General features: G+C 37.9%; 1 protein-coding gene across 2 annotated transcripts in view; it reads right to left on the reverse strand.

Moving 5' to 3' along the window:
* Nucleotides 1-12,921, reverse strand: part of ripor2 (RHO family interacting cell polarization regulator 2) — a 43,453-nt gene that overhangs the window by 17,183 nt on the left and 13,349 nt on the right. For both annotated transcript variants that reach the window (XM_052584935.1, XM_052584936.1), the window contains exons 2-6: nt 6,041-6,161; nt 4,701-4,862; nt 4,441-4,519; nt 4,012-4,035; nt 3,653-3,706 (exon numbers count right to left, since the gene is read on the reverse strand). In XM_052584935.1, the coding sequence (XP_052440895.1) occupies nt 3,653-3,706; nt 4,012-4,035; nt 4,441-4,519; nt 4,701-4,862; nt 6,041-6,161 (440 nt within the window). The remainder of the gene's footprint in view (nt 1-3,652; nt 3,707-4,011; nt 4,036-4,440; nt 4,520-4,700; nt 4,863-6,040; nt 6,162-12,921) is intronic.

The raw sequence follows: 12,921 nt of genomic DNA on the forward strand, positions 1-12,921 counted from the left end.
ATATTTCCGGAACATTGCCGGGTCGCCTTCTGTGTGAAAGCAACCACGTCCCGGGATCGACTACCGAATTGAACCCGGGTCGGGGACCTAGTAACATTGCGGGGTTCGACCCGGGACGAGCGCTGTGTGAACAAAAGCCAAATCTAATTCCGTGTCGAAGTGATGACGCGTGTTATCGCGCGACTCTTTTACCGGCTGTTTTGAAGAAAGATCAACGTTCGCGACGAAAACATATGTGCAAACTAATGATGCAGAGATCAGTTAGTTCCTCACTTTCCGCACTGACGCCGAGACCGTTTGCTTGCTTCAGTGAAAGTATAACGTGCCTAGCGTTTTCAACTCATACATTACACGTCACGCGCTGATGTCACGTGTCGTTACGGGATCTTCAAGGGTTGTGTGTGAAAGCACGCACATATACCGGGTCATCACTGGCAGTGTGAAAGTGCAAAATCTAGCGACCCCGGATATATTTATATATATATATATAAAACATTTTTTTATATTAAAAAGGATAAAAAAAAGTAGTTTGAATTAATCATTCAGTGACTCAATCATAAATACAGGTGCATCTCAAAAAATTAGAATATCATGGAAAAGGTCTTTATTTTTCGTAATTTAGTGCTTTCTTATATTCTAGATTCATTGCACACAAACTGAAATATTTCAAGAGATTTTTTGTTATAATTCTGATGGTTACGACTTACAGCTTGGGAAAATGAAAAAATTCAGTATCTCAAAAAATTTCAATATTCCATTTTGAGCTTGATAAGTTTGATCAATTTTGAGTATAAATACGGTGTACCTCTTGAGCTGGTTTAGAACATGCAACCAATTTTGGCAAAGACAAGACAATCATCAACAGCCTCCACAAGGAGGGAAAGTCACAGAAGGTCATTGCTGAAAGGGCTGGCAGTTCACAGAGTGCTGTATCAAAATAAATTTATAGAAAGTTGACTGGAAGGAAAAAGTGTGGTAGGAAAAGGTGCACAAGCAACAGGGATGACCACAGCCTTGTGAAGGTTGTCAGGAAAAGTGGATTCAAGAACAACCTGGGCTTCAATAATGCCTCAGCAGAGTCACAGACTGATTGCCTTCATGCCACGCTGCATTGAAGCAGTAATTCTTGCAAAAGTAGCCCCTACCAAGTATTGAGTGCATACTTAAACCTGCTCTGGAGATCTTGAACATTTCTGTTTAGTAAATCTTTTTTTGATTGATCTTTGAAAAATATACAAATATTTTGAGATGCTACATTTTAAATTTTCCCAAGCTGTAGGTCGTAACCATCTGAATTAAAACAAAAAACTCTTGAAATATTTCAGTTTGTGTGCAATTCATATATAATATAAGAAAGTTAGCTTTTTTTTTAATTAAATTACAAAAAATAAATACATTTTCCATGATATTCAGTTTTTTTTAGATGCACCTGTAGCTTGTACAACTCATAAATTTCACTTGTTTCATTACTGGATGAATCAGGTTTTTTTTTTTTTATGAATCTCTGTGCCAGATTTGAATGTATGATTTCCTGTATGATTTTTTTCGAAGGTTAAATAGACACAGACGAATCGTTGTCATGTAGAAATTAGATAGACATGGTGAGCTTTTAACGATTAATCGTGCAGCTCTAAAGTCCAGGGTGTTATTGAAGTCACGCATGTTAATTTTACAAAAGATTCAGTCTGATTTGTTGTACTGGTTTAAACGGTTCTCTTAAAAGAACCATCTCATAATAATAATTCGTTCACGAACTGGCCATCACAAGTATGTTGGCAAACCTAAGCAAGCGTTGAGATCTCTTCTGAAGCTTCAGAGAAGACACATATGAAATGACTAGGGTCTTTTTCCTCAGGAGAAAATTAGGAGAAGTAGGAGACTTGTTCATTTACTCTATATTAATTCTGCCTGGGAGAAATAGTTGAGATATTGAAGAGATCTCATCTGTGATTTTCTTTCCTCTGGGATGTCAAGACTGATGATCCATGTGCACTAAATAGGGCAGCATAAACTTTCCCTTCTCACTTCACCAAAATCATACAGAAAATGCATCTCCCCCAATTTAGACATGCACACGCTCATTCCCACCCTGGATCGAGCCATCAGAGGTTTGTTCATCACTCGAGGGAATTGCTTTGACCTAGATCCAGTGGCAACCATAAACAGCATAAAACACACGGGGAAACGAAAGAGTCACACTCAAAATGTTCTTTATAAGGGCGATTGTTGTTGTTGTTTTTGAGATCCGTACACTACCACACAGTTCAGAGAGTTCCAGTGAGCTAGTTGAATGCGGGGCTAATTTCAAGTGCGTAGGGCTATAATTTGAGCTATGAATTGCACTTCGACTGCCTCAAAGCTCCTGTCGTCAGGTTGCCATGGCTACTTTGGGACTAGACGTGCTGCTGAGTTGCCAGTCAGCACCGTAGTTTACAGCAGACACCCACCTGTAATGTCACTGAAACACACTGCTAGAAGAAGGGGACACAGCAGGACTCCAGACACTGGAGAATGTCAAACCGGAAGACTCAAAATGAGTCGGGACATTAAAGTGGGCATGCTAGCGTGTGCCAGGGCCAGTCACGTTCCCACTGTCACTTCCGGGGCTTGATCGTGCCTCGTCGGGGCTTCCTCAGGGCCAACGGCCTGGGTTTTTTGGCCCGACGAAAACCTTGGGCCAAAGCAGGCCAGCTGGGGCTAGAGGAGGGGTTATGAACAAAGGCGGAGTTTCACCGCGTCTAGAGAGCTCAGCACTGCGGATCATTTCAGAAAGATAACAGCTTTAACACTGGTATTAAAGACTTTTTAAAATAAGTTGAGCTCAAAACTCACTCTTAGTCAGCAGCGAGTGTTTGAAATAACTTGATCTGGTGTGGATTATAATCACTGAACAAGGCAAACATATTTATAAGCGATGTAAAAGACATTAACATTACCATAGTAAACATGGTAAATATGACCGCTTGAAGAAATCAGACGTCAGCTTCTTATTCTATATCACAATGGTGTATTTATTTAGTAACTTATATTATCTGTCATAAATCTCGTCTCGAGAGTTTAGCTCTGCGGCTATTTTCATAAGCATTAAAAATAAAATAAAATATAAATAAATGTTTTTCTGTGTGATTAATTTTGAGTCCTTTTTTCAAGATGTTGAATTTAGAGAAATTAATTCAATGCATAACTTAATCGATAGTAAAACGTTGATGCGATTTGAATATGTAACAAAGCATACAAACACACGGCCACTTTTATCATGTTCGTTTTGTGATTGCGCTAGTTCCAGTGACTTATTTCTTAGTTTTCTGATAACTTCTCTTTGTTGGTGAATGATGGGGTTTTGTGACGTTGTTCTGAGAGGCGTGTAAAGGGTGTGTTTTAGTGAAGCGCAGCAGAGCTTCAGGTCCTGACTGTGGAAACCCTGCGCTATTCTGGCCTCGGTGCTACTGGCCCGAGGCTATGAGCCCCGCCCGGGCCGTTTTAAGCCCTGGCTCGCACTGGCCCGACAGTGGAAATGCGGCTATTGGAAACCCGAAACGCTCTCAGAAAAAAACTTGTTTCACATGTTGTACTGCCTTTACTTTTTCCAATCTATTAAACAGACAATGAATGCGCACACACACACACACATAAATATATTTAAAAAAATTACCTTGCTGATGTGGAACTCCAGTCGTCGCATGTATCGCTCTATGGACTTGATTTGCTAGGAAGCAAGAAGAGAAAATGTCAAACATTTATATTATTCACTGAAAAAGAAAAGACCAAAGAGAAGAAAGTTCTTCAAACAGGGATGAATCTAAGTTCAGAGCCCCTGATTTTCAACACGACTGACACCTGCGGCGATTAGTGTGTCGCAATAACAGATCACTGCCGCAGGAATGCAGCACATCATTAATGCTAAGCTGCTTATTTTTCCTGCTGCATGTTTCTGACCTCAAACTTCTTAGAAAGGTTAACACAGGTCACCTAAGACAGGTTAAGAAGCATTAATGTGTTTAGGGACCCTACCTTGTCCAGATCATACAGCACACCCTGAGGGAGAAAAAAAGATATGTGAATTCAGAGGAAATGCTACATTTTATCATTAAACAAAACTGATGTTTGGACAAAATCCCTGCAGAAAAGACCATCTCAGATCAGCTTGATGGTCCAGGCTGGTTTATGCTGTTTAATGCAACTAAATTGAACTGATAAAGTGCTGAAAATAGTTCACCAGGGTTTTCTCGCTTATTTTTGCAAGTAAAGAAGTCTGACTCCAGCACACAACACATGCTGCACTGCAATTAATGACTTTTTAATGAGTTTTTAATTTCTTTTTGTACTTTTTTCACTTGTTTTATATTTGTTTATAACACAAAAATAAAAATATGCCACTGCAGTATGCCAGAATGTCTCCTATTAAAAAAACATTCCTGATGATGTCAAATCCAGTCTCACCAGTCTAGAGTTCCTCTTCATGTCTTTCATGAGGGAAGTGAGTTTATCCAGCTCTGTTTGGTGCACTTCTAGATATTCACTGACAGAAAGAGAAAATGACAAAGACTTCAGACTAATGCAGGAACAATGACTGCACACAAAGATTTCATCACAGCCATCCGAGCAGCAGTGATTCATGCACTCAATATGACTGTAGTGGGAGAGAAGATCTACGTGACAAGAGAAATGTGAATCAGAGGAAACATCTGAGCAGCACTCACTCCAGGCCTTGTTTGAGGGCTCCGTAAACTTCTTCCACTCTTTTGGGCTGCGGCTCTCGTGAACTGCTGCTGCTGCTGGACTTGTGCCCGGACAGATGGGGCTTCCTGGGCTTTGAGATGGGCTTCTTCTGCACTGCTGAGTTCCCCATGAAGGAGTTACACCTGGAAACAGATGTGAATGAATCTTAAGAAAACGGCCCTTTGCCACCACAAAATCAGCTTGCATTAAGAAATTATATTTTTCTAAAAAAAATAAAATAAAATAAAAAAAAAAGCCTTAGTTTATTAAATCAAAGTTGCTGCATTGTGCTGCGGCTCGCCTGATTTTAAAACCGAGCTCTATTGCATCAAATGTTGCTGGCTCTCAACCAGTTGACAATTTAAAATTATTATTATTTATTTTTTTATTTATTTTGCTGTCAGAGTAAACAAGTATTAAGATTATTTGCATGTGACGATATTTCTGTAAACATGATAATAAATAATTGAGTTGCAAAATGCTAACAAAAAACTAATAAAATTACTACAAATTAACATTTTTATTACTGTTATTTAAATAGAAATGTAATTCTATGAAATATATAAAATAAATCACTTCATCATTACAGTAATGAGAATCTTGAAAATAGAAAATAGAAATAAAATCTAAAAAAATGTAAAAAAAAAAAAAAAAAAATTTGCAATTGAAAAAAAAAATGCATTGCAGTATATACACAGAAATAATTAAAATAAATAATTTCTTATTTTTATACATTTTTTAATTGGGGGTGAAATAGTCTTCCAGTGTAAAAGCTTAGTGCAGACTTGAAGCCTGTAGTCTAGTGTTGGCATTTTAGTGCACTTCACGCTGTAATATCCATGCAAATAACCAGCCTCTTCTCTTTTGAGAGGCTTCAAGGATTCATGTCACATGCGGATAAAGCTTGTAGTGTTGTACAAATTCCTCAGTGCTTCCTGACATTAAGACATCTGTCAAAAGACAGGGTACTTATTAGCCTACTTCTGATGTCACAGTTCACCGTTTCATAATAACACAATGGCAGTTGGTTGCTTGACATGAACGTGTCTGAACGTGTCACACGCACGACAAGTAGTGCTACAGTAAATCTAGGCCATTGTGTAGAATGAGCACATTCTGTTGCCTAAGGCTCATCCACTCACGATGCACTCCGTCAAGCTAAGATAAGCTAGCGTGCCCTGAACAAACACACTCTTTACACACTCTTTAATGCCGTTACTGCACCCACTGATTTACATGAACGCAATGAGTGGCGCTTTTGCAATTTTGAAGTTTATTTTTACATTCAAAAATCTAGTGGAAAGTCTTCCCATAACCTCACCGAGAGCGTCTCTCCTGCAGGGTGCTGAAGCCGGCGAACGACTGGCTCCTGATGATGCCATTGGGCCCTCCAGGAGAGTGAGTGCCAGCAGCCATGATGTCTGGGAAGCGGGAGGACACTCCTGCAAGAGGGCAGAGAGGATTCTGGGTAAGAGAGAAGTCAGTGCTACAGATGGGGGAAGGGTTGTGTGAGTTCACCAAATGCACATTTTTAACCAGTACTCCATTTAAAGAGATAATTCACCCAAAAATTCACCCAGAAAATGTCCCTGTTTGGATCACAGGCAATAATGTTCTAAAAATGTTCCGTTTCTTGCAAGGACCAATTGTTTCGCTTCATAAGATCAAAATATACTGTATAATCAGGAGCATATATATTCATTTTGTTTTACAATGAAATGCTTTTCTGACTCTTAAAGTGATGGTAGCCATTGACTTGCAGTTTATGAATCAGCAGAGACCACAGTTTCGGCTAAACATCTTCTTTACTGAAGAATAAAAGTCACCCACATCTTGTTAAACCTACCAGTGCTTTTTGATTTTGAGCGAACTATCCCTTTAATGACATTAAATTATTTAAAACACACAAATAATGAATAATCAACAGTGATTACATGAATGCAATTATAACTGAAGATAAGGGGTTTAAATGCAGAAATGTACAAAACAATATGAAATGAAGTTGATCCATGTCACAGATTTATGTTTGGGTTTTTGCTTTTGCTTTTGCTTTTTTTGTATGTGTATGTGGTAACCGATATTACAACAAATGCTGTGATTAACTTAGGACACATTCACCGGATTTTATTTTGTGAGAGATACTGGCTTTCTAATGAAAAGATATCCTGACAACAGTGACTCTAGATCAAAGTACATAAAACTGGCTGAAAAAAAAAAAAAAGTCATTTAATCTCCTGTGTATACGCGACTGAAAATAGCACTGCTGGGTGAGAAGACCCCATACGGGGCACATTCAGAGGTTTTTATAACGCGCTCAAGGCCACCGCAGATCAAGACGCAGAAAAAGCACTTAGAAGCATGAGGCGGCCCAATGGAGCCCAGAAAGACCAACGTCATCACTAGTGTAATGATCACAGAAATCTCCTGCTTACAAAAAAGACTTCAAGATCATCCCTGATCTCCTTATAGCTTATCCAACCTCCCATAATTCATCAGAGCAAAGCGGGATAATGACAGTGCTGATCGGAGGGTAATGAGGATCATCGATGTGAGAGACTCATTCTGACCCCAGATCAACAAGCAACCTTCGTAACCCTGCCTGACACTGAGATCTACACCAGAAAACGGGAAAATCTGGGTTTTGCAGTTGAGATTCTCTCCATAGTTGAGGTTTCACACTGTATCCAGGGGCTGTTTGTCGGAGGTAACCATACACCCGTGGGTTTGTGCTCAGTGCAATAGATACATAATTGCTTATATAAAGCTACCCCAAACCAATAAAGCTCTGAAATAGAGTCTTGTGTAACAGGCTATTTATAGGCAATGCTATATTGGGTTTGCCTCTAGAATGAACTAATGTTCTGTACATTTTGATCATATGACAAACACTCAGATCATCGTCATAAACGGGAAAATAAAAAGGCAGAAATATTAAAAGAATACACACCAGCAAACAATTCTTGAAGTCTAAAATAACCCATCCAATCACAGAACTGCTCTAGATGGCGATATTAAATTTCCATATTTTTCGAAATACTTGTCCCATTTGTTGTTTGGTGTCCATAATGTTATCAAAACTATACAAGTAAAAACTATACTAGCTTAAAAACGGCACGATTTTCTAAATAAATATTTTTTTTATTAATATTCAAGAATAAATATTCAGTTCTGAAAATAAAAAAAATATATGTTCTAATAAAATAGCTAAATAAAATAATCTACTAAAATAAAATACAGATGTATACATATACTGTATATGCATACATATACATTTTTCATTGTATTAGGATTATTTAATACAATATAACATATATATACAATTTTGCTCATAAGTGTAAAAATAAGAGGGATCATGAAAAATTGCATGTTATTTAGTACTGTGCAGAATAAAGGATTTCACAGATGTTTACATATACTCCACAACACAATTCAGAGTTCCTAAAAATTGAATCTTAATACTGCGTGTCATTTCCTGTATGATCCATGACATGATATTGTTTTCTGATAGTTGTTCATGAGTCCCTCGTTGGTCCTGAGCAGTTCAAATGAAAAATCCTCCAGCTCCTGCACATTCTTTGTTTTTCCAGCATCTTCTGCATATTTGAACCCTTTCCAACAGTGACTGTATGATTTTGAGATCCATGAGCACAACTGTATATATCTATACATAAAATGTGTTACTGTGCATATAGTGTAAGTATAGTATATTAACTTATTTCAGTTACATTTGTTTACTACATTTTTAATTGAATTTAAATAGTGCAATGTTATTTATTTTTAACTGAATTTATGCATGCAAGGGTTAATACTGAAATCTATCAAAACACAAAACGAACACAAGGAAACCAATATAACCAATTGCTTATTCCAACAAACAAAGGTTCCACTTCAGTTTCAAAAACACAAAGTGACACTGTGCCACCCAGTGCATGCTGGGATTGTTCCACTCATTCTATTCAGGCCTAGTCGTCTCGGTTCACAGGCACTCGTGAAGCACCATTGATGTGGGCTACGTCATCCCCGTCCCTCTGGGCACGACGCCTCATAAGTATTCTGACTACAGCTGCCTGGCACCCAACTCTGAACTCTTCACTGTGAGAGACGGATGAGGAGGACAAAAGAACCAGAGAGGGGGGCTTCATTAATTTGTCACCTCCAGCAGGGACCATGTTTGTCTGGCTCGTTGAGGGTATGAGGGGGTCCTGAAGCTGGGCTGGAGAAGTGCTGAATAAAAAATGTGTGTGAGGCAGAGGGGGTCCCTCGTGTCCTCCCAACAACCCATATTATGAATTCTGACTAGTGTTTTTGTTGTTTTAAGCATAAATCTAAGTGGATCTAGAGAGCGGTTTAAAACAAGAAAGCAACTGCAGAGAAAAATATTGACTTTTAATATCTTAAATTGACTGGTTATCAACCATAACATACAAATGATTAGCTTAACATTTCAGACACTTTTATCACTAGTGCAACTCTAGTTTTAAAGGGATAGTTCACTCAAAAATGATTCTGTCATCATTTGGTCGCCCAACCTGAAAATTGTCCCAAACCTGACCATCGACTGTTTGGTTCCCAAGATTCTTCCAAATATATCCTTTTTTGTTCAATAGAGGCTAGAAACTCATCCAGGTTTAGAACAACTTGAGGGTGAGTAAATGATGACACAATTTTTAATTTTCCAGTGAACTATCTTTTTAAGTTTGTTAGAGTATTTTTACTGAAAAACCAAAAATGGATGCGATTAAAATCAAACAAATAACATCAGGATTTTATAGATTCTATTTCCTTTCTGCACTTCAGCGCTCTGTAAGAGTAATTTTATTTCCAGTGCAAGCACGTGTGCACGGCCGCATGCACAAGCGGAAACTATCTGCACGCGTGAATATCATCAAACTCAACCCACACTGCAACTTAGCAGCAGCACGATTCCTAAAGGCGGTTTAAATTATAGTTTCTATAGAAACAGCAGACAATGCACAATGTGTCCAGTAAAAGAACACGGTTATCATGGATCCCCCGCAGCAGGCCTCCTCCTGTCCTTCTGCTCTGAGGACCCGTTGTCTTCCCCGGTCTTTTGCTCTAAGGTAGGAGTTCAATCCCAGCTGCTGTGTGATGCTGGTCTTGTTCCACACTCTCCTCTACGCCTTAGAAAAGCGAAGAGTTCACTTCAAACACCCATGCCAGCTGTCAGGCATGTGGCAGTGACCGACTTACCCTGTTCTACTCAAGCTGGAGTAATGTGTGCTTTGGGCAGTGTCTCCAAATGGGCCAGAACAAGGATCTGCAAAACCACATACACTCAAAATCAACAAGTCTGTTGGTTGACTCAACGACCAGATGTGTCATAAGACTGGCTTACATCGCTGCACAGGAAAGGAGTCTTTATTATAAGCACAAAGATTATAAACGCAGTGAAAGATGATTCTAAAGCAGGCGTATGATGACTGAATGGATGCTCTTGTGTTGTGACCGAAAGATCATGTGGTCATAACACTGGTTGCTATTGTTTAAAAGGGTCCTAAAAAATCCAACATTCTTCTTGAAATTGGGAGGCACTTTAAGTTTACTGACACATGAACATTATTTGGACAAACTGTTCAAGTTTATAGTGCCTTAAGAAGAAGGCATTATAGGAGGTGCAAGTATAAAATATTCAAACAGTGTAATCAAAAAAACTTCAGCAGCCTTCACAAAAATAACTAAATAAGGGTTAGCTGCTGCACACACTGATCATATCTCCAAAATGCAAACATGAGATAAGCACAACTTTTTTGACAGAGCAAGAACAAACAAGTGAAACATTCCCAATGTCAGAAAAAACAGAAACACACAATAGAATGTGACACAGGCTTGCCTAAAAATAACAAAAAATTGTGCAAAGAATGTAAGGGGAGGGATAATACAAAGACAATACAAAAACTCCCTCTCACTACGGTCAGTGATGCTTTGTTCCATTCAACTTCATTCAAGTCAGTTGAAACACTCTTGAAAACTTTCTAACCTTAAAAATTGAACTGAAAGTTAACAGAGACCCAAACTGAAGTGGACCAAAAAGAAATCCACATTTTCTACATGCAAAGAGAACCGAAGTGCTTGTGCAGTTTAGTCATAACTGCTTTATTGCTGGTCAACCGGAATGGTTTTACTGGTGACGTTTGGGAAGAAAAAACAATTGTGTTAGATTGTTTCCAACAATTTAATAAAGTATCAATGAACTGATCTTTATTTTGAGTGCGGTATATGCCACACCTTATATTTTCCTCATTTCTGTCAGCTTAAAGGTCATAAGGTCATATAATGGGAATGTGAAAGCTGAAGAGTTTGAACACACTGATATAGATCAAGCTGACAAGTTAACCTATCAAGTTTTGTTTTGTTAGGATGTAAATTTAATATCGCCTAAAGCTAAAATGCTAAGCTGTGTTAAAATACAAACAGTAATTCATGAATCTTATGGTCAAATCTTTTTGATTCTTCTGATGATCAAACACAGGCATTTATATTTAAGCCACCGACATCAATCTCTTATCATAAAAAAAACCTCTTTACTTAATTTATTACTAAACGGGTCAATATTTGAACAGGAAAGTGTGTTCAGCAGGATCATTTGGCCCAACTTTGGTATTAATGGATGATTTATTTCATATTTAATCCACAGACATAAGACTGAAGAGCATTTGAATGTTATCTAACGGCAAATATTAAAATGTCATACTATTTTCATCTTTACTGTGTCTGAACTAAGACAGAAAGAAACCATGTTAGGAGGCCCATAGGAGTTGATAACCTCTGAAAGTAAAAATTATGATAAGCATTCTTTCAAATATCACAGCGAAGAAAAATAACAGGTTGACATGGTTTTTCAACTATAGTACATATTCTGGTAAAGCCTTTATTCAGAAAAAGACTATTGAAATATTCTTGTATACATAACCATTCATATTAAATTAATAAATTAAGACATACACTAAAATCTCCCTCCTTGCTCTGAACATTTTCTTGCTTTTTCTGAATTCTAAATAAGGCATTTCCATGAAAATCAGGCTTTATTAGCAATAATGTATATTAGTTTAATTAGGGTAACACATTTACATCACACATTTTTAATTGTAATATGATCAAATTGTGATATGAATTGAATTATGTGCATGGAAACATGGTCCATAGGCAGAGCACTGACTGGTTTAAACGGACTTGAAGATAGCTATGAGGAAAACACACGTAAAAAAATTATACATAAACTGAGAAATAAATTAGTTTGAAATTGGGCCAGACTAGAGGGACAATTCTGAGGGATATGTGGATGTTTTGCTGTAATACTAGACACTGAACCATATTTACATAGTAGAAAAGAGAAAACAGAGGCCAGGCAAAACTAGAGTTAGAATGATGAACATCCTTATATGTGGAGACAGGAGCTTGAGGCCTAGGAATAAAATAATAATACTTTTTTTTTTTTTTTTTTTTTTTTACTGTGTGAGAGTATCTGAGGATAACATAGCACACAGCTGGCTAAAAACCAACACAAACCCAGATCAAATGTCAAATGTGATATGATGTGAATCCTCTTCCCTGTGACAAAAATAACACCGTATGCAAATGAGTAGCTTGGACATGCTTCAAAATATGTTATTTTGTATTCTAAGGAAGAAAGAAAACAAAAATGGGTTTGAAATGATTTTTCATTTTTAGGTTAACTATCCCTTTAAGCAACTGCACTCCAAGGAACAGCTGTCCTAAAATAAGATGCATATTTCTAAGTTCAACAGTAAATGTGGATGGTCACTGAGGGGCTATGCCAGTCTCCTACAATTGTTAAGCCACTGAACTAAGTTTCACTTCATTTGGTCTCTCTTTATTTAGACAGTGCTGGCCAGTCCAATACCACACATAAGACATGGCTATGGTGGAAAACAGTCCTGTTAGATTTGGAAAATAGAAAATGACTGAATTTATAAAGCCGTCACTGATCCATGCGGACACAGACTCTTGCAGATGGATCTCTGATTCAGCATTTCAGCCAAAGATTATTGTGTGTGTGTGTGTGTGTGTGTGTGTGCTAGATGCATAAGTAAGACAAGAACAGAGATGGAGAAAGACAGTTGCCTCTTCATTTCTGTCTCTCCTGCACTCTGCCAACTGGACATAACTAGAACACCGCTAAAAAAAGACGCCAACATTTTGACTTGTGCATATGTAGATGAA

Source organism: Carassius gibelio, chromosome B19 (genome assembly GCF_023724105.1).
Source record: "Carassius gibelio isolate Cgi1373 ecotype wild population from Czech Republic chromosome B19, carGib1.2-hapl.c, whole genome shotgun sequence".
NCBI lineage: Eukaryota > Metazoa > Chordata > Actinopteri > Cypriniformes > Cyprinidae > Carassius > Carassius gibelio.